The sequence below is a fragment of the Epinephelus lanceolatus genome, chromosome 8, assembly GCF_041903045.1.
Source record: "Epinephelus lanceolatus isolate andai-2023 chromosome 8, ASM4190304v1, whole genome shotgun sequence".
Taxonomy (NCBI): Eukaryota; Metazoa; Chordata; class Actinopteri; order Perciformes; family Serranidae; genus Epinephelus; species Epinephelus lanceolatus.
Genome location: NC_135741.1, coordinates 47,326,400 through 47,354,105, shown reverse-complemented (window position 1 = coordinate 47,354,105; position 27,706 = coordinate 47,326,400). Strand labels below are relative to the sequence as shown.

General features: G+C 40.4%; 1 protein-coding gene across 1 annotated transcript in view; it reads right to left on the bottom strand.

Annotated features, from left to right (window-relative positions):
• Window positions 1–2,303: 2,303 nt before the first annotated feature.
• mfn2 (mitofusin 2) overlaps window positions 2,304–27,706 on the bottom strand; it is a 68,293-nt gene continuing 42,890 nt past the window's right edge. Inside the window, exons 10-18 of the mRNA XM_033629004.2 lie at window positions 27,364–27,485; window positions 25,909–26,035; window positions 25,577–25,681; window positions 19,943–20,045; window positions 18,793–19,013; window positions 12,025–12,180; window positions 9,279–9,475; window positions 8,991–9,125; window positions 2,304–2,522 (exon numbers count right to left, since the gene is read on the bottom strand). Coding sequence (XP_033484895.1) covers window positions 2,453–2,522; window positions 8,991–9,125; window positions 9,279–9,475; window positions 12,025–12,180; window positions 18,793–19,013; window positions 19,943–20,045; window positions 25,577–25,681; window positions 25,909–26,035; window positions 27,364–27,485 — 1,236 coding nt within the window. The 3' untranslated portion in view covers window positions 2,304–2,452. The remainder of the gene's footprint in view (window positions 2,523–8,990; window positions 9,126–9,278; window positions 9,476–12,024; window positions 12,181–18,792; window positions 19,014–19,942; window positions 20,046–25,576; window positions 25,682–25,908; window positions 26,036–27,363; window positions 27,486–27,706) is intronic.

Below are 27,706 nucleotides of genomic sequence, written 5' to 3'. Positions count from 1 at the left end.
TGACAGCCAGTCTCATCCTTCATGATATCTTAATGACAAATCAAAATGGTACCACTTTACTTGAGGTCAAAGAATTTATTTATTACACTGTCATAATGATGTCATGACAGCCAGTTTTGTGTCGTATGACATCTATCTGACCGAGTGTTAGAACCGGTCTGTAACCTTGGACATCTAATTATAATAATCATGATGTCAACTTGTCATAAACACAAAAAGAGGTGCATTTTTTTATTAATGTCAAGTTGTTATGACAAAGACATCCTCTGGTTATGTCATCCTGGTTACTGTCAAGTTGTCATTATAAGGACATCCCAAACAAATTTAATGTCAAGTTGTCATGACAAAGACATCTTCTGGTAATGTCATCCTGGTTACTGTCAAGTTGTCATTATAAGGACATCCCAAACAAATTTAATGTCAACTTGTAATGACAAAGACAACTTCTGGTAATGTCACTTTAATTAATGTCAAGTTGTCATAATCAAGACAACCCAAACAATGTCAACTTGTCATTACAAAACCCGAATGACACTTAATGGCAGCAGTCATAAACGTTTATGACATGTACATAATGTTTATGACAAGTTCATGACAGTGTCATGTCATAGTTATGACGGTGTCATGTCACCCTTATGTAGATACCTTTAAGTGTTACCGCTAATTCTTGTGTCATCTGTGATCTGATAAAGAGTGATGTAGTCAAATTCAGTGCAGCTAGCTATCATTCCAAATTTTGTCTTGAGTGTATAATTCATACAGACTCCCGGGGCTGGTTTGCAAATTATTTTATCAGGTAACGTTATGAAGCAACTAATGCCAGATCTATGTAGCATGTTGCAACTAGCTGGGCGGCCAACAAGTAATCGTAACCTGAACTAAGCGTAGCCAGTTATCTGTGAAGCGATGCTGCGTGGATCTGCTGGTGGTAGCTCTGAAAGGAAAGCAGGTAAAATAATTTGCAAACAGCATGCTAGTTAGTATCATGGAGCCAATGGTTCCAATGAAATATAGGAATATTACATATATTAATTTTATTCTACATAGGATCATTTATTTTCCATTTCCCATCAGAGTAATGATGGTCAATCACGTTCAGTCGTATGTCATGTTACGGTTTTGGCCAATGCACAGATGCTCAGTTGCACCTACAGAGTGTGAGCGAAAACAACAGGAGACAGACTGCAGTTCATGTAATGGCCTCAGAGAGAGAGGTGTTAATAAGGATTTTCTGAAAGTAACATATGGAACATTTGATATAAAGCGTGCTTATATTTTCTCCTAGGTTGTTTAACACACTAAAGTCTTTTCAATTACTTCACAGTCCAAACAAACTTTCTTCACAAGAATTAAGATTTAGGTTAACTTTGAGAAGGAACAATAAATGAAATACATTGAACAGATGAAGACATTGAGCTATTCTCCATATAGGGTAAAGGGTTTCTCTGTTTGCTTCATCAGCCATTAGTGTGTGAAGTCTCCAATCTGAGACAAGGAACAGCTGTGATGGGCTCAACAAAAACCTTCTAACAGTGTGCACAGGGTGTCAGTTCTACTTGTGTTCCTAAAAATAATTGTAAGGGTGAAAAGTAGTTCTCCGTCTTGTCACTGTAATAAAAATATGTGAGCATTTTCCCAGTGGCAACCTCTGGCCCCAGGAAGATTATTTCTGACAGCTTCATTTTGGGGAAAAAAACGATACAGTTTCCAAACTACAACAATTATAGGAATAAATTATTTTGCATTATCCTATTCACATAAGACACTTTCCTCCAGTCCCTTATGTGGACTGTCGTTTACTTCAGCATGGCACTTTTCTATTGTTCAAAATGTATATGAAGAGTCAAATCTAGCCAAGTTCCATGTGGCAGAGTTAACTGGAATCAGGTTTAAAAGACAGTGTGGAGTTTTTGACAGAGGCTGATATAAGTCACTCAACAGTGCTACTAAGGATGCTAGGAGAGCTCAGACTGTACTTCTGCTCTAGAGTCGGATTAATCAGCCATCTGGAGACCTCAGGTTCATGGTCATTGGCATATCACCACAACTTAACACAAGAGTGCTCAAAAGATAAGAATGAGCATTAGGACATACACTGAGGGGATGTTGTGTTTTTAAGTCTGTGGTTAAACCTTATAATTCATGTAGTGGGTGATATTTAATAGCTGATTCACTGTTTTAACTTTTCCTTTTTGTGTGACAAGTCACCAGCTGACCACAGGACTCCAATCCTGAGCTAAAGTCAAAGCATCCACATCACAACTACCTGGTAACTCTGTTCACTAATGTCAGAAACCATTCTATTTTTCCTCATCAGTTCAGAACATTGTAAAGTATTTCCTCTGATTAGCTTAGAAATACAGAAGTGTGTCAACAGGAGGGGGAACTTCAGCAGGTGTACCAAATCTTCCTGTGGTGTTGCTTGGCCTCTCAGGTGGATGCTCTGTGTCACTTACTTGCTGTGCTGGAGGTACTGCTGGGTGAACATGTTAAGTTCACTGTCCAGCCAGCCTGCCTTGTTCCTAACACAACAAAACAAACACATACATATTAGTAACATCTATACTTGTGTAACAAGGTGTATGTCTGAAAAGGGCTATAAATGCAACTTAATGACAATAGCTGTGATGTGTAATTGGCTGTACTAGATTAAATGAGTGATCACTGAGAGTAAAGGTGTGTTCACACTCATCATTATGTGAGCATTTTGTACAGTGAAATTACAAAGTTTATGCAAATGAATTACGAATGACGTGAAGACACAAAACTCACAGTATCTGCTATTGCCATAGTGAATTGTAGTATTAGAGCTCCATTAATGATGACTTTCTTCATTCACCGCACACGGGCTTAAGTCAGAGCAAACACACTTAGAGTTGACTGAACACATTTAGATCAGCTGTTCTGGAACCGAAAACTTTTCCATCTCAGGGTTCATGAACTCAGAGTTCAGGGTTAGACTCACAGTTTGTTAAATCTGCTTTCTGGAAGAGACCCCTGTAGTCTGAGCCTGTATGCTATATTTAGAATATTTCATTAATAATAATAATAATAATAATAACAACTAGAACTGCAAGCAGTTATGAATGGGGTCCAAGCCTCCCCACGCAACTCGGCCTCCACACCCCATGGAGCCCACAGTAGTCAGCCCCAAAGGACATCAGGCTCGGGGCGAGCGTCAGGACACAGGCCAACGTCTGAGTTGCAGTATTCACCGTAATGGGAAGTGCATTGGAAGTACTAAAGGCTGAATGCATTTGTTGCAATAAGTCACGCCCACTTTGACCAATCATTACCAAACTTTGCGGCTGGCCTCAGGACTGTCCCCACATCAGACTCACCTATTTTTGTACAAATCCTATCAACTTTTAGGAAACGTAATATTTTTGGGTTTACAGCGTCCACCAGTGGCCAATTTGGGCCAAATTTGGCACCGAGCCTCTGAACAACCTCTGGAATAAGTGTGTTAAGTGTCATGTTGATATATTTTAGTCTGACAAAAATATGCAACAATATGTATATTTTAGCTAGCAAATTTTTTTTGTCATTAATGATTCGTACATTTTTTGGTCGAGCAAAATTCTTTTGATAACTTTAGATCAGGTCCATCGTAAGAGTTGACGTGCCAAGTTTCATGCAGTTTGGACATAATCTGTAGGAGGAGTTCGAAAAAGTAGGTTTCGGATATGTGGCGACTTAGCGAAGAAAATGTGGGGCGGAAGTGGGCGGGGCCTATGTCAGCAAATCCAGCTCTATTTAGGGAATACGTGGATATAAAGTTTATGGATATGTGATTTAAATTGTGGAAGTAACAGGAAAACGCGTTTGCATATTTCATAGCGCCACCTAGTGGAGTATCTGCGCAATTTTTGAGAGGAGATATAAACGTCCCATGTTTATAGCACCCCTTAAAGGCCAATGTTCACCAACGTCGGTTCACACCCTCACAGTCACATGCTAACTAAGGATCTCAGGTTTGGGATTGATAGCTTTTAATTAGGGATGCACCGAATATTTGGTAACCGAATATATTCGGCCGAATGTTGCAAAAAAACACACATTCGGTATTCGGTGGAATAAGTTAAAAGCAAGGCCGAATAATAGTAGCGGCGTTTTGATAACAAAATCAAATGGCGTGCCGTGATAGGCAAAATAAAATGTCGGCAGAGTGGTGATCCGTCCGTCACGGCACTCGCATGTGTGACTAAAAATAGTTGAGCGAGCAAAATAGGCTTAAATCATTCAGCACGCTGTGCGAGCAGCCTACAGATTTCAACCAGCAGCAGAAACGAAAGGCAAATCCCACCGATTGTGGGTTGAACGGGGGTCACAGACACAGACAAAGACAGTAACGTTAATGTATTCCCGTCAAATACGGCGGCCACTGGCTTACCGGGCGACGGAGAAGTCGGTTCCAATAATATCCTCTTCTTGGCGTGTGGACTGCCCAGAAGTACCTGAACAGCTGAGCCAGCCGAACACAGGTATGTGACGTGTCAGAGGAGAAACGAGCCGTTCACGGCCCACAAACCTCACCGCACTTTAGGGACTGTTCTTTACTTGTCAGGGGAGGAGGGTGGCTGGTTGATTTTTATTTTATTTATTTATTTTATTTTGACCCCCCCTATGTTAATCACTTATTGATGCCGTTTTGAAGTATGAATAAGTCAATAAGTAATTTATTCCATTGAAATATCAGTGATGTATTATAGAAAAGTGATTTATCTTTTTATAAATGACAAAAGGCACATCTGCCTCCTTTTCGCTGTGGTATCGTGATACTACTCAGAACCATGGTATTTTCATTGGTATCGCACAGTGGGTCCCAATTTTGGTATCGTGACAACACTAATCTGGAGGGTTCATCTGCAAAAACTAATGAAAAACTAAACAATGATATTCGGTATTCAGTATTCGGTATTCGGCCAAGCGTTTAATAATATTCGGCTTCGGCCACAAATTTTCATTTCGGTACATCCTTTTAATTTGACAAAGATATGGAACAGTTTGTGTTTTCATAGCTAGCTACAAAAATGTGTACGTCAATAATTTGTACATGTTTTGACCGGGCAAAATTCTTTTTTAAGTCAGGTCCATCTTGTGAGTCTAGGTGCCAAGTTTTATGCAGTTCAGACAAAATCTCTAGGAGGAGTTTGAAAAAGTAGATTTTGCAGTTTTTGCCATTTTTGGCAGGAAAAAAGTTAGGCGGAAGTGACGGGGCCATGCACACGTGATGCAGCTCCATTCAGGGAAGCCATGGATATAAGGCTTTTGAATATGCGACATACGGTGTGGGAGTTACATGCCAAAACACATTAATCTTGATTGTAGCGCCACCTGCAGGTGCACATATGTATATTTTTGCATCTGAGGTCCCTGCAGGGGTCTGGACCAACCCTCCAAATTGCACCACCCTCCCTTGCATGGTGTAGCCTGCAGCAATAGTTTTACTTACGGAAAAATAATAATAATAAGATGTATAATAATAAAAATCTGAACAAAAACAATAGGTTTCCCAGGACCGCTGGTCCTGGGAAACACGTCTGCTTGCATACATGTTCCCCAGGCCCCGCGGGCTTGGACCCCTAATAATTCTTTTAGTTTCAAGAAGGCCTTCGACCGGCCTTCAGTCGGTGCTCGGGCCCTAATAATAATAATAATGATAGTAATAATAATAATAATAATAATAATAATAAAAAACAGCGCGATTTCAATAGGGTCCTCTGCGGACGACTTGCAGTTGTCGCTCAGTCCCTAATAATAATAAACAGCGCGATTCCAATAGGGTCCTCCGCAGATGACTTGCAGTCGTTGCTCGGGCCCTAATAAATAATAATAAGCAGCGCGATTTCAATAGGGTCCTCCTCTGACAACTTGCAATCGTTGCTCGGGCCCTAATAAAACCACCGAAAAACAGAGGACTCTGGGCAGTCTCATTCAAAGAAAAGCAGATGTGGCAGCAGGTCCAGTCAGCACCATACAGGAGTGAGCAGGAGCAGAGCTAACGACCTGTTGTCGCGAGCCTGTTATTCAGGGAGACAAAGACCTCCTTCTCAGGTGGAAATGTGATGGAGCCAGGCATTTTCCTCTGATGTCGAGGGCTGCCTGAAAGTACCGCGGCCAAAGTTGTCAATCCACTATGTGCCCTGCTCCAGCTGGAAAAAGTAAACATGCTGGTTTTTCTAGCGAAAAACCTTGAATAGTTTTGAAGCATATGATGCTGCTATAGTTATCATTATACTTTGTTTGTATTTCATTTTCAATGAGGAGTAGCCTGTTCTGATAGACGGAAAAATTCGGACTTGGAGAGGGTGAACTTTTCAAACTATGGGCTCTAAAAATAAACCAACGAACAGTATTTCCCGTTGCGTTCTCAGGATAGGATTATTATGCCCATTTTCAGTCATGCCTTGTTATTTATTGTTCTGCTTTTCTTATTTGATGAGCCCTAGTATTGGATGCTGTAGAGCTGTGCTTTTAATGTATTTGATTTTTGTTGATAGGTTCTAAAAATAAACCATCGGACAGTAGCTGCTGCGGTAGGATATGCTGTATAGCACACATTATTGTTACCGCCGTTGTTATTGTTACTTTTTTGGAAGTGGACTGTAGCCCACAGACAGTGTTGTTATTTCATTCTGTTTAGCTGACCGCTGCATTTGCACTTTTTTTTTTTTTTAATATTTATTAATAAAAGTTGTTAATGTTGTACATGTTTTGTTGTTATTTTTTCAGTATTCTTAGGCCTATGTAATGTTTGTTATTATGTTTGTGAACGGTAAAGGCACAAGCCGACATTTTGGCCACTCCCTCTGAGCCCTTTAAAGTGATTTTTAAGTAGTAGTCACGGTAATACCGTATACCCCAGGAAAATGTGGGGAAGGTTTAACGGTAACAAAATTTGGATAACGCCCAACTCTAATAAACAGCGCGATTTCAATAGGGTCCTCTGCGGACGACTTGCAGTCGTCGCTCGGGCCCTAATAATAATAAACAGCGCGATTTCAATAGGGTCCTCCATGGATGACTTGCAGTCATCACTAGGGCCCTAATAATAAACAGCACGATTTCAATAGGCGTTACTACACATTTGATATATTCAGTAGATATATCTTTTTACGACTCTATTTTACAACAAGCCGCAAAAGACTAACGTTACTGTCCAGAAAAAGGCTGTTTCTAGAGTATTAGGTAACATTTCTGAAATTAGCCAACATTTTAACTTTTTCTTAACATAGTTCATCTAGGTGCAGTGCAATTACTAGTTTGGCTTTACTAGATATTAGATATATTCAGCAGATACATCTTTTTACAACCCTGCTGCGTTAGTTAGCAAACATTAGTTTACCTGTCCAGAAGGAAAGCGGCAACTTCTGCGTGGCTTTTTAGCCCTTTTTCTGCCTTTAGCTGACACCAACGATCAAAAGCTGAACCGATGTTGATTCTGATTTTGCTTCTCCATTGGTCGGCTAGAATTTGCGACGGATAGCGCTGGGACGACGCCTTACCTCTGCAGCTATCACAATGTGGCAACCCTGAGCTCCCCCCGTAACCAACGTAACCAAATCAAAATATTGACATATTTTGGACCTGTCAAAATTTCTAAAACAATTATTTCTCTACTATAATTATTTTTTTTCAGGGAAATATTAGACTTTAATTCTACACCTTTCTAGACATTTTATGGATGTATTTTTTTTTTTTTTTTGAAATATTCGTTTTGATGAAACAGTTATACATATGACCTTTAAAGGCACTAAGTGAAGGACTATGGAAACTTGATTAAGAACTAATTTCTGTCTTGAGTCATGCTTAAACTGTGCTCAATACTAGAGGCCTATTGAACTATGTTATAATATGTTTTGTTGTATTCATGTTTAATATGCTCTATTGTTTGCAAAAGAAATATTCTGTTCAAACTGAGCATTGGTAATAAGTGATTTTTTAATATGCTTATGTTTGCATATTAGTTGCATTTATATGGTTAGCTCTGTATAACGGCCAATCTTAAGAGGAAGTGGGGGACTTTATTGTGGAGGGAACAGGAAGTGTACCTATTATTGTGGCACCTGAAGTGTGTTGTACAGATGGCAGTCGCCAATAAAGGAGCAGTTGATTCACCTTAAAAGTTTGTTTTCTTGACGAGTAACAGGTGAACATCACAGAATAGGAGGAAGCCTGGAGATTTCAAACCTTTAACAAGTATGCCGATGTGGTCTTTGATGGCATTCACGATAAAAAACCTTAAAGGGAAATTTCAATTTATTTCAACCTGTCTCCTATCGTCTTAAATTTGTTTCAAGTGACTAGTGACATAAAAATAATAGTTAGCATGTTAGCCATTAGCCTAGATACAGCCGGGGCGCATAGTAGCGTCAGACCTGTTAAAAAGTAAGTGAACGGGCAACCTTCAAGTGCAAAGTTAGTCCACTAAACAAGCTTTTTTTCCACAAAGACCGCCTCATATTGTTAGGATAAATGTCAGAGAACGAGACACCTCCACCTGGAGTAGTATCCAGCTGGGCTTTATCTAGAGCTCGCGAGATTTCAGGCACAGTATGAGATCGCTGCTTGTTCTCGCGATATTTCGGCCGCGCTTTGGAAAGCAGAGCTAAAGGGGTAAACAAACATGGCAGCACACCGGTAAGGTAAGACAACACGTTTACATGTCGTTTCTATATGTTCTCTGACATTTATCCTAACGATATGAGGCGGTCTTTGTGGAAAAAAAGCTTGTTTAGTGGACTAACTTTGCACTTGAAGGTTGCCCGTTCTCTTAAGTTTTAACAGGTCTGACGCTACTATGCGCCCCGGCTGTATTTAGGCTAACGGCCAACATGCTAACTATTATTTTTATGTCACTAGTCACTTGAAACAAATTTAGGACGATAGGAGACAGGTTGAAATAAACCAAGATTTCCCTTTAACACTTGACCCAAAAATCTGATCAGCTGTTTGTATATGTACGCTTAGTGTGGTGACGTTCTTACCGAAGCAGCTTAGCCTTGCTCTGCAAGCTGTCCAGCAGCTCAATCTTGACGTTCATGTCAGTGATCTCATCCTCAAGGTTCTGACGGGTGACGTCTACCTGCTGGCAAAGCTGAGAAAACACACCTGCCAACTCCCTGATAACAACAAACAGCAGATACAAAAACATTAGAAAGCAGTATAATCACAAAGAGTCTATGTTCTTCACGGTCTTCTTTCAAATCTCTTTTTAAACTGACATCACAGCTGCTCTGAGGTGCATGGTACTGTCAAACTGTTAAGAAGCTTACTGCTGGACTTGGTGGCTGCAGTTGGATCCGGTGTAGCTGACGATAAGCTGCAGCTTCTCACTGGCGTAGTCCACAAACTGTCTCTTAAAGGCTCTCTCCTTGGCCTTGGTGGTCCATGTGAGCCGCTCATAGATATAGAGGAGTCCGTACAGACCCACTGACAGGGCGATCAGACGCCAGCCCACTGCCTTCCAGATCTGCACACACATAGATAGTTACCCTAACTTAGCAGTTAGCTTAGCAGCGTGCTAAGCTGCTCTCTCTTGCTCTGTGTGTCAAATGTTAAGCTATTCCTCTGCCTTCTTGAGTGATACTTTCTTTTTAAATCAATTTATTTCTTCATTTGTCACATTCAATCATATTCAAACAATTCCAGTGTGATGTAATTCTGACAGTTCCTTCAATTTGTACACTTAATTTCAATTTGTACAGGAGTAGAAGTTCCTAAGTATCTGAGGAGAGATCTGGAATTTCCTCAGGCGTCTCATTTAAAACTAAGGGTCACTGATTAATACATATGTTCATGGATTAGGCAGGCCAGGCTGGGGCGGGCATAAAAAACTCTGACCTGCACATCACTAATGACCAGCAATGATTGGTCATGGACCAACATGTAATCTGTCCTGTATGTTGGCAAAGTTGCAGCAAGATTTTATGACTCCATAACCACCTAATCTGACATAGTGACTGTCCGAACAGACAAAGGTGTCGTGTAATCCGAAATCGGCATCAGAGGGATTTAATGCAATATCACATGGGACTAAGAATGTACTCCTCTCCAGCTCACGCTGTACCATGTATAGTCCATGTTCATAGACTTCATGACTTGCATGACTTCATCCATATTTTAAGTTTTTTTCTTCATGAAGTTTCTGTAAAAGGTAGTACAAAAAACTAACAGCTAGTTCTTCCTGCTTCCTGCTACACATCTGACCGTGAGAGATTTAGGTTTTGAGAGTTGGGACTCTGGTTTATCATGAATTGAACCCGTTAGTGTGTGGTGTGCTGTTCTGGCTGACTAGTTGCTCTCCACATATCATAGGAATAAAACTATTAAATTCATCATTATATGTTATGTGTGGGATTAAATTTTCACCATTAATTAAGACTAGTCTATACCCACTGAGTGCACAGTTGCCCACGTACAGTTTCACATGGTGTGTGTTTGGGGTACAGGTCATAGGAAATTGCAGATTAAATAGTCAACTGAACCCATTAAGAAGAGCAATGTATTCAGACAGAGTGTTTGTGAATTTGATAGTACGATTGCTTTATTTAAAGTACAGTAGTACCATTGCCAATAGTGGGATAGTTAGTGGGCTAAAACTGTACATTAGTAGTTGAAAAGCACATAGTTAAAGACACTGCCTTATAGAAGCTCAGTTTTAGTAAGTTTTCCAACTTTTGCCAAGAGGGAACTTTAGACAATGGTCCATAGATTATGGTCACCGAGTTTCATGCAGATCGGTCAAACTTCCTAGAAAAAGATCGATTTGAAGTGTTTTTCAAAAAATTCAAAATGGCGAAAAATCTATATAAGTGGAAGTTATGGGTTCTTGAGGCAAATTTGTTCCTCATGAGGAGAGGCATCTCTGTGCAAAGTTTCATGTCTCTACGACAGACAGGGCATGAGATATGCTGAGGCGCACAGGGGGAGCATCATAATTTTCCCCCTTCCATTCAAAAAAAAAAAAAAAAAAAAAAAAAAAAAACAACAAGCCCGTTCAATCGGGCTCAGACCCAGTGTTGTATGTGATGATGTCGGGTGAGCCGGTTTCGGGCTTAAGCCCCTCTAGTCATTTCGGTTTCGGGTTGAATTTTTGGGCCCATTGAGAACTCTAGACTCTGTATAGTTTATGATGAATGTATTTAGTCTCTGAACTTCACCATCAGTCACTTCAACATAAGTCATACAACATGTTTTCTGTTCACAGAATAAATCTTCAAATCAGACAAATACAATCTTATTTTCTGAAATTCAACAAAAATGAAAACTTTATCTAAAACGTCTTCTTGAGTCGATATCTGAACCAATCAGCTGTTAGATCAGGTGAGAGCCTGGCGATGCAGTTGGTGGAGAGCAACTGCAGCGCCTGGCTCTGAAAACTGCGGCCGCCTTGCTCTCACGGTTTTATCACCGTCCACTTTTGTAATACGTCAGAGCAAGTCGAGATGAAGTTGGACACAAAACTAACCGGCATGTATTGCAAATGTTTCCCCTTGTGTTCTTTGAGGTCATTGACCTTAACCACTGACCACAGAAATCAAATAAGTCCATTGTTGAATCTAAGTGAACATTTGTGCAAAATTTTAAGAAATTCCCTGAAGGTGTTCTTGAGATATCACTTTCACAAGAATGAGACACACAAGGTCACAGTGACCTTGACCTTTGACCACCAAAAACAAATTATTTCATCATTGAGCCCAAGTTGAAATTTGTGCCAAATTTGAATAAATTCCCTTGAGGCGTTCTCAAGGCATTGTGTTCACAAGGATGGGACGGATGGACAGACAACCCCAAAACATAATTTTGCAATAGTGCTACTAAAGTACTACTACCACCGGAGCGGAGGCATAAAAAAATAAAAAATAAAAAAAAAAAAAAAAAATGCCCTTTAAATCACTGTCCACTTACTAGCTTTTGCCAGAGCTTTTAACCACATCTCAATTTGTCCTTTTATATCTAGGCCTTTATTCCTCATCTGTGTGTGTGTGTGTGTGTGTGTGTGTGTGTGTGTCTCCTTACCACGCCACCAACCACAAGGACACCCATGGAAGTACGGGAGGTAAGGGAGGCAAGACCAGTCACCATGGAGACCATCAGCTCCTCCTGGGTCATGGAGCTTTGTGGAAATGGAGGCATGCTGGTGCTGACTGGAGTCAGGGCCATAGGCCTGGGGACCTGGAGGGAGAACACAGCTGCTTATAGCACAGAGCGCAGTCACTGCCTCAGAGTGCTACTACTACTCCTTTGTATGTTTACAAGAAACTCTACAGGGCAAGGCGTTTTTTTTTTCCCCTGATATCAGAATCAGAATCAGTTTTATTGCCAAGTAGGTTTTCACATACAAGGAATTTGGCTTGGTATATTGGTGCATAACAAAGAATATAAAATATAGAAAAATATAGAGTAACACACAAAGGAACACGCTTCTTTAGAAGAATAAGTATAAAAAGGAAATACTATTAACAATTAAATATAAAATCTCAATACAAATAATAATAATATAAAAATATGTACACTGTAAACATGAATAGGGTTGTGTGCAAAGAACAGTTGATAGTGCTACATTGTGATAATGTGATTGTGCTGCTGATCGATATTGAATTGACTCATGTTGATGATGAATCAATAATGTTTTACCGTCCACAGAACTGAACTTCACATAGTGATACTGCAATATTTTGCTTGCTGACATACTGACGTCATACTGTTACCCACGGCAACAACAAGCATGGCTAAAAGCAAAATTATTAGCAACTCCACAGTGGTTCCCAAAAGAGGAGCAGCTACAGTATTGTGGAATGAACTGTGGTGTCCTGAATGTTTTCTGAACAGCCAGACTCTTTTAGCAACTTACTGCTCAGAGGGAACTCATTCAGCGGCTCCTCTGGCAACAGCACAGCATCACTCCCTATCCTCTTTCGCCGTGCACACACAAGACGCAGTGTTGTCAAGTGATTTTTGTCATAAAACTTTGGTAATGTAAACCTATGTAATGCTCGCAGCTTGGCAAAAAAATCTACATATATGTGAATGTGCAATGGTTATGGTAGCATAACAGCCTGTCACAGGTGACGGTGTGATGATTAGAGGAAAATTGGCAGAGCATAAAGGTCCAGGTGGGAAAAAACAACTCAATTATTTAGGATTTTGCTGAAAGAGAAGGAAATCACCTGTGAGTCACTGTTGTTGTTCACAGACTAAAGAAATGACCAGTTTCGTTGTTGTTTCCTGTTGTGTTCACTGTCTCAATAAGTTAAAGCCTCTTGCACTCCACCTCCATTTTGTAGCAAAAACACCTAAAATGACATACCCAAATTAAAATGACTGTAGCCTCTGAACTGCTCTGACTACATGCATGCATGAGGTCTTGCAAGAAAGAAAACTCCCTGAAGTTTCTTGTGAAAATAAAATAAAAAATGTTTTTCTGGATGAATAACTATCTGTGGCTTCATCTGTGCAGGTAAATAACAGTATGGGGCTGTAGGCACACTATCAATGAACCCTTGTTTCAAATTTAAAGAAGAAAGCACCAAGAATTTTCCGTGAAAAGATCCAGGCGGAGTTCCAAAAGACAAGACAGTCTCTCAGCTTCAAAACAGTACTGTCAGTGATCAAACAACACTCAGCCAGCTTCAAACATTGTACCATCAAAATTGAAATCAGGTGTGATTATGATAGCTGATGTTGTTTATGACACAGAAACACCATAAAATATCACCAACTAAAGCCATATGAAATGTGAAAGTTATGGTCCCACTTTCTAGATGGTGTATCTCAGCCAGAAATAGTGGTAGGAGTGAGACTCTTACCTTTTATAAAAGAGCTAAGTCCCTGCTAAAAGCTGCTTATAAGATCGCGAGTAATCCTTTAATTTTTCCCGTCGAAAAACGGCATAACATGACTTCTCACCACTCATCGCGATTTTGGACTGTGTGTGTTTAGGCTACTCTTGTGTCAAATACATAAGAAATAAAAGAAAAACTATGTTATTTTTGAAAAGTCGAGAGCTTCCTGAATCTGGCAATACCAAACATCACATGGTTTGATGACGTAGTGCGTCTGGGAGATACCATTTAACAGAGGAGGGGGGGGGGAGCGAGGACATCAGTGTCCTGGCGGAGTTAGAGAGCTTAAAAGAAAACATAAAAACTCTTCTCAGAATGAAAGAAAGAAATCAGCATATTTCTTAAAATGTTGAACTATTACATTTATACAGTCATTTATTTACAATTTTATGGATCATCTATAGATATTCTATTTCTATGGGATTATCACATATTACAATCATACATCACAACTGATTGACCTCTTACTAGGTACAGTAGATGATTTTGGTGCTCTCTAAACTCAGCTCAAGATGTGGCATTTCTATCATGTTGTGTATACACTGAACGTACAGATTCATATATAAATATGTGGCTTTGTGAATTAAGTTTTCAGATTTGGGATTTCATTTAATTTTCAGACCCATTTTCACCATACATGCATATAACCATAAGTAGAACCATAGAACATCAAACACCAGTTTAACACTACAACCTGTCAAAAAACACTAATTCTATTGAGGACACACTTAAATGTCCCCTGTTGGTCCCAGACAACCAATACATTGAAAACCTGCTTACATCAGTGCATTTCATTTTTTTATTCAGTGTCCATAGGCTAGTCATTGTCTGGAGTCTGTGTTAGCAGAAAGCAGAAAGACATTAAACTATGATTCAATATTCATTCATCACGAGTCAATTCATTATCGCAATATTCAACAACATTCAACGATATTCAACGATATTCACATATCGCATGTTTTCGTGCAGTCCTAGTTGTGTGCCTGATGCAGAGTCTCATTGTCTCTTTGGGTTTTCTTGTTACTTTGACTTGAAAAGACTTGCTAAACTGTAACCTAAAAACTTAATGTAACCTTTGCTTTAACCCCAAGATTAAATCTACAGACGACTTCATTTTTAACTATACTTTAAATAGAAATGATGTTTGTAAATTTTGTTGTGATCACTAATTTAGGTAGTCACACTTAGATTTTTACTCCTTGTAGTGTTGACAGGGCTACAACCGCGACAAAGGATAGACTGCCCTGCAGATTTTCAAATGTCTTACCTGCCTGCTGATAAATTCTAAATTGGTCATCAGAAAGTAGGGATGCACCGAATATTTGGTAACCGAATATATTCAGCAGAATATTGCAAAAAAACACACATCTGGTATTCGGTGGAGTAAGTGAAAAGCAAGGCCGAATAGTAGCGGCGTGTTTTGATGACGCAATCAAACAGCCTGCGGTGACGGACAGAGTAAAATGTCAGTAGTGTGGCGATATTTCAAAGTGTTGGAGAGTGACAAAAGAAAAGCGGTTTGCAGAGAATGTAAAACTGAAATATCTAGAGGGGGTTCATCTGCAAAGACTTTCAGCACGACAAGTTTAATTAATCATTTAAAATCAAGGCACCCCGAATGGCATGCTGAGTACGAGAGAGAGATGGCTGCAGCAGCAAAAAGGAAAGCTGAAGCTCCTCCATCCACACCAACTCCATCCGTGGCTGACATTTTTGAAAAGACAAAAAAGTTTGCCAAGGACAGTGCCAAAGCAAACAGAATTACTAAGAAGATAATGGAGTTTATTGCTTTGGACGATCAACCCTTTACAGTTGTGGAGGACATTGGATTTCGGAGGCTCGTAGAGCACACTGAGCCCCATTACACCATACTGAGCAGACGGTATTTCTCTGACGTGTGCTTACCTGAGATGTATGATGTCGTTGCAGCTCGCGTCCACGAGCTCTTGGCTACAGATATTGCTTCCCTCAGCTTCACTACAAACATATGGAGCTCGGATGTCAGCCCCACCAGCATGCTGAGTTTAATTGCACAGTAGGTTGACTCAGATTTCAAGTTACAAAGGATTGTGATTCACTCACAGGAGTTCAGGGGATCACATACGGCAGCAGCCATCTCCGAGGCATTCGCCAAGATGTTTGAAACTTGGCATATTGACATTTCTAAAGTGCATGCAGTAGTCAGTGACAATGCAAAAAATATGGCAAAAGCAATTGAAGACAGTGACCTGAAAGGCATACAGTGCATGGCGCACACACTACAGTTAGCGGTCCACAAGGGAGTGTTAAGTCAGCGCAGTATAGCAGATGTCATAGCGACAGGGAGGAAAATTGTAGGTCACTTTAAGCATTCCCCCCTTGCTTATTCTCGCCTTAAGCACTAGGTGGAACAGTACTTACTATATGCTGGAAAGCCTTTTTGCGCAAAAACGAGTCCTGGCTGCCTACGTAGCAGATTATGAACTGCCCGCTACATTCACCTCATACCAGTGGGTGTTAATCGAAAACATTCTCTCTTCTCGCCCCGTTTGAGCAGATAACAAAGGAGATAAGTTCATCCGATGCATCTGTAGCAGACGTTATCCTGTTACTGGCAAGAACTGAATGTCTTCTCAGCAAAGAGGCTGAAACAGACCACGGAGTCAAAACAACTAAATGTGCGCTGTTAGAAGCTGTCAACAGATGTTTTAGTCAGGCAGACGCCGAACCCCTGTTCTGCATCGCAACTGTGATTGACCCACGGTACAAGGATCACTACATGCATGTGGAGAAAAAACAGAGGGTAAAGGAAATGGTGCAGGCTGAATTGGACTTGTTAAAGCCGCTTGGAGACAGTCAGGTGACGCACAGAGAGGGTGCAGAGACAAAAAGGGTCCGCGCCACACACGCAGCCGGTGTGCCCTCACTCTCTGATATGTTTGAAGAGATCCTCCATGAAAACAACCCAGATGCCAGGCAGACAACAAGTGCAACTGCTCAACAGCTAGACGGTTACCTGTCAGAAGTCCCCATCCACAGGAGTAATAATCCTCTAACATATTGGAGGACCAATCAAGGCCGCTTCCCTGACTTGGCACAGATGGCACGCAGGTAATAATAAGCTTTACAGCACTTTTCAAAACATAGTTACAAAGTGGTTTACAGTAGTAAAAATAAAGGGTAGAATCTAATAAAAGCAATATAAAACAATATAGGAATAGCAATGGAAGTGCATAAGAGAAATGGCGATATGATACAGTAGCATTTAAAACAATACACTGATAGTATGGAAAAGGGATTGATTTTCTTTTTCTTTCTTTATTTATTTTTTATTGCTAAGGCATTGATAAAAAAATGAACTGAACCTAATGTTGTTTCCATTCCAAGGTACTTGGCTGCTCCATGCACAAGCACCGATAGTGAGAGACTGTTTAGTGCTGCATCTCATGTCCTTGATGAGAGGAGGAACAGACTTGCATGTGACAAAGCAGAGAAGCTACTGTTCATAACAAAGAACCTGCCACTTTTCCTGAAGGAGAAGGCTAAGTAGACTTATGCCAAGGACAACAATTCATTTGTTGTTTGCGCCTTAGTTTTTTGCAATGCGCTTTTTAATGCATTTTTTTGTTTGAAGGCCTACAGCAGGAGTCAGCATAGGTTCAACCATGGGCCAAATTTCCTAAGCATTTTATTTGGGGCTTGACATTACACAGACACAGTGAATGTGTTTTTTTAATTAGATGTTTTTGTTTGTATAAAACAATGTATGGGTTGTCTCAGGTGTCATAATTTCCTTATTTTGAAGCTGAAGTACTGTTATTGACAAATCTGTTCTATGTTATGTACCTGTATAAGAGGTTATAAACTCACACTTATTGGGATTTACCTGAGCCTTCTGTTTATACTATTATCTACTGTGACTAATTAGACTTATGCCAAAAGGACAATCATTCATTTGTTGTGGGTTTATGATCTACTTTTTTGCACTTTTGTTTTTTGCATTGCACTTCTTAATGCATTTTTTGTTTGAAGGCCTACAGAGTAGATCTTTCAGCAGTAAGTTAGAGGGATAATAGCGATGACAAACTTTATTTAAGTTTTTGTGCTTTGTTGTTAAGCAAAGTCTGCTGGAATATTTAAAAAATGTTAAATATTCAATAAATATTTACCTTCTTTGAAAATCATGACTAAAGCACATTTATTTAATTTATGCAATAGTCAAGAAAATGACAAAATTAATTAAAAACTAAACAACCGTACTATTCGGTATTTGGCCAAGCGTTTAATTTTATTCGGCTTCGGCCACAAATTTTCATTTCGGTGCATCCCTATCTGAAAGCTTTACTGGAAAATATCCACAATTAAACAGTGCTAAAATAAAGTGACATTCAGACAGACTAACTCATTTTCAACAACAAAAATCTACTCAGATGTAGGTGCCTGTATTTTGATATTTATGTAGTATCTGGCATCATGCCAGTGCAGTCCAAACAGGTTTACGAGGCAGACTACCAGTTTCCATGTATTCAGGTGTGTGACCAAATATAAAAATAATAGGAAAACATGTACAGTATATTCTTCATGCCTCCATACTAGTGGCCTATGCAATTCAGTCTAGTTTGTTTAGTTTTCCTTTGCAAACAAAACTAGCTCTTATTTTGTTATACAGTCAAACTTCTCATTTTCATCAAACCAAAATAATTCAGGATATTTGTTCTGTATTCTTGCAAAGGTGCATACAGTTTATATCATATATAGTATGAACCTGCACTTAGAAGACAGGCTGAGATGCTTACGGAGCTCACGGAGCACCCCGCCCATCCAGGTGAAACCCTGTATTTTTAGGTCATTTAAGTATACTGTACATCTACTCTCTCGAAGCTTCACTCACTTGGTCTAAGAGGAAAAATGTAGTTGCTATTACACTGATCAGTGAGAGGGATTTAAGTTCCTGAGGTGTTACCTGGTCGTTGTAGCCCATGAGGGCCCGCCGGGTGTTCTTGGGCCCCAGGAAGCGGTTGACCAGCATGGTCCAGCCCAGAGAGAAGTGGAAGCTGATGTCCTCCTGAAAGTCACTGCAAAGCTTGTCACAGGCGAGGTCATAACTGAGACTGAAACACTGACGAGGAACCAGCTTGTCTACCTGCTCTCTGACCAGGTTGGGCAGCAGAGGCTTCAGGCCCTCTGCGCACACACACACACACACACACACACACACACACACACACACACACACACGCACACACTCAATCAAGGTGATATATTCAGTCATATTTTAGCCACAGATATCAGTGACACACTGCAGCTACATACATGTTTCCACTAGGGCTGTCAAAATTGCTCAAAAATGATGTTCGAATATTCCTTCTAAAAATAACTCATAGGTTCGAACCATTCGAATATTTTTTTTTCCGCATTATGTCCACAAGAGGGCAAACTAATACAAGGAAATATACTTGTATATGAAACATAACTACCTGTAGGTATTTTTATTTCAACATAAACGTCTTTGAAAACATTTACATACCTACACATTAAAACACATAAAACAATTATCTATAACATTACGTTATAAACGACTGCGGACCTCTCGCTCGCCCCCCCTCTCTGACCCGTGGCCACACCGCCTGCGGAAGCGCTGTGAATAGCCTCGAAGCACCGGACCATGACCAGCTCGCGCCCTGCAGTGATCGTTTCGGCGTCTGGTCTATTTTCTGCGCGAGCTGCGAGCGAATGTGTCAAGCCGGGTGACGGAGACAACAGCTGGGAGCAGAACCGCTTGTCGACTAGCGTGGAGAAATGCGCGTCTGATGCCAACGCCCACTCGCAAAGAGGACAGCTGCGGTGGTGTTTTTTTTTTCTCTCCACAATCGAATATCAATTTTCACATTCGAAGGTCCATTTTTTTTCAAATTTAAATTCAAATTTAGAATATTCGTTGACAGCCCTAGTTTCCACATGCGGATACTACTGTCATAGTGAATGAGTTAACATGCATGTAGCTACTAGCATTATCCTTAAGCTACATTGAAGCCTCTAAAGCACTTTTGAGCATGTCAAGTGTAAACAGGTGCATGTTTGTGATCTATAGTCTATCTAAACAGGAGTGTTACCAATCATGTCGCTCTGTGTGGCCTGAAGGGCACTGGTGATGGAGGTGGAGCACCTCTCTGACATGTTCTTGCCCAGACCCTCCTCTATGTGCCGGTGGAGCTCCTACAAAAACAACAAAGAACTGGTTAAAAAAAAGCTGCGTCTAGCGCTGGGTCTAACATGTGTGATGGCTTCTGCAGCAGCTGCTCCTCTGAATCATAGATCTGATTTGATCTGATCAGCTCTGATTGATCCGACCACAAACTAATCAAGCCAAGACTTGAGTGTGATGATCAAACAGTTTGTTCCTCAATTATCCACCCTGTGACACACACTCAACAAACTGCTGCTGAGGAAAAAACATAAAACTCTACTAAGAGTTATGCCTGCACTGTGTAGGCATACCTGCAAAAACATAATTCTGAAAGGGGACACGAATTGAGCTTTTCAAATGATGATCAGTAAATGTGAGAAATGACAGATTGTAAGTGTGTAGAAATTACTTGTAACTGTAGAAAAAAAAAAAAGTCGAAATTTCTGATACATAAATTAGCTTTACTAGATTAGTTTAAAGATAAAAAACATAGAAAACATAATGACTAAAAGCTGACGTTTTGAATTTTCGTCAACTCGGCAGCAGGTATACACAGCTGCTCTTATTAAAATTGACCTATGGCTAAGCCACGCCCCCCTCCACTCACCCGGACAAAATATCAACATTCGGTGACCGGGTGCTATGGCAGGTGTCACAGTACACGGCATTTCGCAGGAGGGAATTGATGATTTTTGGAGACATAACGATCAGATGTCACTGAGAAGCAACCAAATGGGCCTGAACTATGCACTGGAGGGATATATTCATCATTTTATTGTTGAGAAGGTCGATGAAAAGCTTAAATTACAAGCCAAAATTTACAGGTCACAGTGTACGCTTGTGAACCGCATCTGGTTGCCGTCGCCATCAAAGACAACAAGTTAAAGTGCCACTGAAGTCAAGGTTTTTGGCTCAGAATATGAGAAAAGGATAACGGCCTTTTTACCATCTTTACCAAGAGTGTCTCTCTGTTAGTTTGGTGCTACAGTATTTACACTGAATCATTCAGCATAACGTTTGCCAACCTTTGTTATCTCTGCCATTACAGATAAGTTAATGAAGCTAAGCTCCAGAAGTTAATGTTAGTTTAACTGGAGCCCTTTGGACAACAGCTAACAATGATGTACCATCACCAAAGTACAAAACTAGAACAAAATAGGCTAATGAACTCCCAGCAAACAAGGTGACATGATGAACAACGCAGCTAGGAGCTAACGTTAGCTAGAGATGTTAAAGATAACTTCATATTTCTTTACAGCAAAGTGACAATATGTTGCCTCAAACTCCTTGTTAATTTTTTCACGTTGAGTCGATGTTGTGGTCTAACGTTACCACACAACTTTATCCAAAGGAGACACTTTTCTCAGTTGAGATGTGGTTTAAAGTGTAAAAATACACCTGGTCGCCCAGCCTCTCAGGATACCTTGTGTCAGAGTTGCATGTACCCCATGCACACCGTTTGACCATTTTTAAACTAGGGATGCACCGATCCACATGTTTTCACTTCCGATCTGATCCCGATAACTGAATTTGGATATCTGCCAATACCGATACTATTCCGATACCAGAGCTCTGTTTGCTTTAATATTATTATCATTATTGTTGATTTTATATGAGGCTGTAATTAACTCCTCTCTACAGGCAAGTATGATATGTACGTATGTATGCATGTATGTCCCAAAAGGCAACTTGAGGTAAGTATAAGGTCAGAAAAGGACACTGTTGCCAACCCCTCAGTAAGAAAAGTAGCTATTGGCTGTCCTCAAAGTTGCTAGAAGTCGCTAAATGACGTCATCGCCTAATTTGCATAATTGTCCATATGCATGTAATTGTAATGGCTGCTGTAGGAGAGAGGAATAACGTCGTGAGAGAGACAAAAACTGAGTAAAAAAACACCCTGAATATGTTTAGAACTACAAATGAACCTTCTTTCGGTGATTTATATTAGACAAAGAAAATTTTACATTTACATCCCGCCCTGACTGTAAGCCAGGTCGGAATCATCAGCCAGCGGCGGTTCCGCACATGCGCGATTCACTTGCAGTCTGGACGTGGAGGGGTTAACAGCTCCTGCTCTGACTGCTGCTGGGAGGGAGGACTGGGCCGCCTTTGAGTGCTTTGGGGCAAGGGAGGAGCCCACGGCAGCATCCGCTGCTCGTTGAAAAAAATAGAAACAATACGTGCTCTCACGACAGAGTCTCCAGAAGTCTTCAATAACATCAGAAAAAGTCCCTAGATTTGTCGCTAGTCGCTTTTTTGAAAAAGAGTTTCTAAAGGGGTCTGAAAAGTTGCTAAATATAGCGACAAAGTTAAGTTGGCAACACTGAAAAAGGAGGTCAGAAAAGCAGTAAATCCTGTTCACAGGAAAAATCCCATCCTGAAAATAAATATGCAACTGTAAGGGTTTCAAATTGATTGTCAATATTTATTAAATTCCAAGACAGTGTTAAACTACTAGTGCAATATACATTATCAACAAAAACAAAAAATACCTGTCATATTAATCTGAACAGCACAGATACACATCAAGTAGACACTACTATGTAGTAGTGTTGTCACAGTACCAAAATTGGGACCCACGGTACGATACCAGTGAAAGTATCATGGTTCTGAGTAGTATCACGATACCACAGCAAAAATGAGGCAGATGTGCCTTTAATCATTTATAAAAAGATAAATCACTTTTCTATAATACATCAATGATATTTCAGTGGAATACATTACTTATTGACTTATTCATACTGCAAAAACAGCATAAATAAGTGATTAACATAGGGGGGATCAAAATAAATAAATAAATAATATAAAAATCAACCAAAAATCAACCAGCCACCCTCCTCCCCTGGCAAGTTAAGAACAGTCCCTAAAGTGCGGTGAGGTTTGTGGACCGTTACCTCCCACAAAGAGAAAAATGTGAACGGCTCATTTCTCCTCCGACACGTCACATACCTGTGTGCCGCCACGGCTCGGCTGTTCAGGTACTTTTGGGCAGTCATGACATCAAGAAGAGGAAATTATTGGACCTGGAGCCGGGCTTCTCCGTCGCCGGTAAGCCGTTATCTTGCGCCACGGAGCACTATGGCCGCCGTATTTGACAGGAATACATTCCTGTCTGTGTCTGTGACCCCCGTTCAACCCACAACCGGCAGGATTCGCCTTTTGTTTCTGCTGCTGGTTGAAATCTGTACTGGCACAGCATGCTCCTAATGATTTCTTTTGCTAGCACAAAACTATTTTTAGTCGCAAATGTGAGTAAAATGCTCGCACCGTAGAGCTCTGTGGAAAAATCACTGCAGCATATATAAACAAATCTAGCCTACAAGTAGAAATAAATTAATAACTTTCACTGCTTAAAGACACTCAATAGCTCAGCTAATACCTGAAATGTCACTGGATACAAACCACTGCAGCAGCATATCGAGTGCCAGGTGGCCAGCACGCGCTGTTATTGGATGGTGCATGGACACTCACCCTCTTGCAATTGGACTTTGAACTTATCCCACAGTAGTGGTATCTGAGGTACTCCAACATTATGGTATCATATGTAGCCTGCCGTCGTGTTTTAGTAACGCGGACTACCGTTGGTACCAGTATACCGTGCAACACTACAATGTAGCAATCATCATATCATTCCAGCAGACAACGTGAAAGCACAGACAGACAGAAATTTGATTTAACATTGATTGATATGTAAATAATTTGCCCAGACCTCTGTCACAAGGTCTGGGGATCCTCCCCTGGCACATATATTTTGGTAAACAAGCTCTAATTTGATGCTTTTTAAGGACTCTGGGACCTTATTTATAGCCTGGTGAAACCATCCTGATCTTGCAAACTCATGTTCTATTTCGCTCCACAGATCAGTCTGGCAATGCAATCAAAAAGGCACATTCTGGCATCAGTAGCCATGTTGGTAAACAACCAACATGGCTACTGATTTTGAAACTGCGATGGTAAATGTGCTGAACGAACTGGAATGTATATTTTCTTTAAATGCAGAACAAACGGCTGCACTGAAAGCTTTTATTGAAAAAAAGGATGTGTTTGCCGTCCTTCCTACGGGGTTTGGTAAAAGTTTAATTTACCAGGTGGCTCTGTTGATGGGGAAAAAGATGGGACTCTGTGAAAACCCAGTGGCTATTGTTGTTTCTCCGCTAGTTGCTCTCATGGAGGAGCAGGTCAGGGAAGCGACCAAGCTGGGAATTAGGCTTGTGCCGGTTTGAAAATTTTCCAACTAGGTGGCGATAATGCTGTATTAACCACCAATACACACAAGGTTACACAAGAAGAAGAAGAAGAAGCAGAAGGACACTTCTCTCGCAGCAGCAGCAGCAGCAGCAGCAGACAGCTGATCAGAGCTGCGGAGTCCCTCTGAAGCCTCTGAGACAAACTAAACAAAACACTTGTAGGCTCCTCCACTTCATTTAAAAACATTCATAAACCTTATTAAGTTGTCATAATGCATGTTACAATGCAAGATAAGTTGAATATAGTCCCTTGACACTCCGCTGATGTGAAAAGTAATATTCTCAACTGTCACAGCTGTCAGGATGTGCCGCTGTAAAGAGTAAATATAATCATAGAAGGCTGAAAATTACAGGACATGGACATAGATGTGTCAGTCAGGTTCAGGTATGTCCAGGGCAGTCTGGCGTTGTTTTTTCTGGCCGCTACTCAAGCTTGTTACAAATAGAAAGGCTTAGGCAGGAGCAGCAATTTTGGTCTTATGTTCAAATCAAATGAGACTTTAGGGCTGAATGAGTACATCATGATTCAGTCTGGACTGCTCTTACATAATACAGATTATATGAGCTTTACACAGGTTCAGTGAGCCAACTGGAGACCAAGGATGAGCTTTACACTGTGCTGCATTTAGATTCCAGACTGACAGATGCAGAGGGTGGACAGCATTTCTGATTGAGCCTGCTGGAAGTGCATACAACAGAGATATAGATGTGACTTATGAAACCAACTAATGAGGTGGTCAGAACACAAAGAGAAAAATCTGGGTAGACTCTCAACAGCTAAATGGCCTGTGTAGAACAGACCAGTCTGAGAGACTGAGAGAGGAGAAAGGATCATCTCCAACAGTGAGTACAATCAGCTAGTGTGAGAGAGCATTTGTGCTTGTGTGTGCACAAGCCCCGACACCACAGCCAACCTCAATAACTAGTGCTGACAAAGACCAACAGATCGTCACAAACACAACACCTGACAGACAGCTAACTGCTGACAAGCACATAATTATATTCTCCATGTGGGTGGACCCTGTGGACACTGTGGGGCATGGTCACCTAAGAGAAATAGATACCAGTGATGTTCCTCAAAACAGTTTGGATGAATGTCAAAAAGTCTTCCCCTGCAGTTATTCTGTATTTATTACTTAGTATTTGCACTCTGCACCTTTGCAATGTTGTTTATGGAGCAGCTCCAGACAAGTTTGAGATTTACTTCTCCAGCCTCTGGCTATGAGTGAGAGTAGGTCATGTTCACAAATACTGACTGAACTTTTCTGGGCCTTTGAAACAACATACTTGAATTGTTAAATTGTGAAACTCACATTCTTGTAGACCTTGAGCACCACTGGTGATGGGTGGAAGTCCATGTGGAAGTCATCCACCAGCACGTGGAGCTTCCTGATCTCTTCTGACATGGCATTAGACACCTGAACATGAGCAGACAGTACAGATAGGACCAACTCAAGCAGGACAATGTGCATCTGCAAACACTACTTTTGTGACACATGCTGAACTTGAAAGTTGACTAGACTAGTATTGACTTTTGAGAAGTAAGGAAATGATGAATGCCTGAAGTCCATTACTTCACAAGCCACCACTGACATTAAGTGAGGAACCTAAGGCAGGTATGTGATGATGTCATGTTGGGATTCACCTGTCTCTCCACCTCCTCAGTAATCTTCTTGATCTTAGCCTTACAGTCCATAGTCAACAAGTCCAACTGCTTGTCTATAAACTCCAATCGGTCCTGACGGTCCTCTTTGGTCTCAAGGCAGTAGATCCTACACACACACACACACACACACACACACACACACACAGACACACGATTGCTTTTAGATAATAATGTAAAATGTAGATGGTGTCTTTGTCACTATGAAAATCATTTACGTGAATTACTTCTCCAGTCAATCCATCACTGAATAAAGAGTAGGGGCATCAGTTGACCTATTACAGATATATCGCTATTGGCGAATATGTCCTCCTGTATGTGATATACTAATATCTTCACATGACAACAAAAGTACAACATTTAAAGTTTGTATCACTACTTGGTTTATCCTGCAGGGTGTGCTGCCCTTTTGATCCTACAGGTTTGCCAAAATTATGTAAAAACCTTTAATAGGGGTCAACCAGCCCACTAAAATCATGAAATAAAGCTACTCTCAAGAAATCTAACAGTCAGCTCACTACTGGCTGAAACTATACTACTATTCCATATTGCCTGATGCTGTTGTCTGCTAGCTAATAGGCGCCTAACCAAAACACAATATTTATTACAAAACAACATATGTGTATGTACATTTATATAATTTATTTACTCAATGAAGCCTTGTTAATAAATTAAAATTCACTTATAGATTGTATTTTATAATGTTGAATGTGGTGGAATAAAAAGTACAATATTTGCCTCTTAGGTGTAGTGGAGTAGAAGTAGCAGAAAGTAGCAGAAAATAGAAACACTCAAGTTAAGTACAAGCACCTGAAATTTGTACTTAAGTACAGTGTTTGAAAAAAATGAACTTGACTACTTTCTGCTACTGATGTTATGCTAATGCTAGCTAGCTGGCTGACTAATGTTAGTTACTTGACTAGAATAGTCTATTAAGAAAATATATCACAACATTGTTTACCTTTCAAAAAAAGTTAATGTTGTGTCAGACACAAATATTATTATGTTGACATACTGGCGGTCCCCAATGGATAAGCTGACTGAGTGCAACAAGGGTTGTCTGACAGTGCTGAATAGCAAACCATGACATGGAAAGTAATTCCAAAGACACTAACTAGTCAGAGACCCCCCCTCTCTTCCTTGCAGCTGGCCTGTTTCTTTTACAACACTATGCACAAAATATTATTATGCAGTAAACCTGTCTGAAGTCTGTTAGAGTGCGCACACACGCACCTAAGTATTTTTGCCCTACAGTTTGTGAAAGTGAACTTGCAAGCCTGTGTCGGAATGCACAGGCTTGCAAAGCAGACAAAATCTACAAAACTAAAACTTTTTTAATGATACAGTATTTAATACATGATCACGTTTCCAGGCTTGGGTTTACATACAGTCTCTATCCATGCATTTTGTACAATCTGCTTTAAATACCTGACTCACCTCTGGTCTTGTGCAGCAATGTGTACAGAATCCATAATGCAGCGCAGGGCTTCAGAGATCTGTTTGGCTCTCACAGTGTGCTGCTCAAACTTGGTCTTCACTGCGGACTGTGAGATACACTCCTACACACAGCAGCAGACAGGCCAACAATCAAGATCAGCTTAAGAACCATGGATGGGCTTCATAATTCACTGGACACTTCACTACTCCAAGTCCAGCTGATAATAACTTCGGATATCTGGATTATCAAGTCACTTTACAGAATGTATAACAATCATCGATTACTCAGTGAGAAAGTGTTGTCAAATGAAAGCCACGTAGGGTTTAAGTTACACTTGTCAAT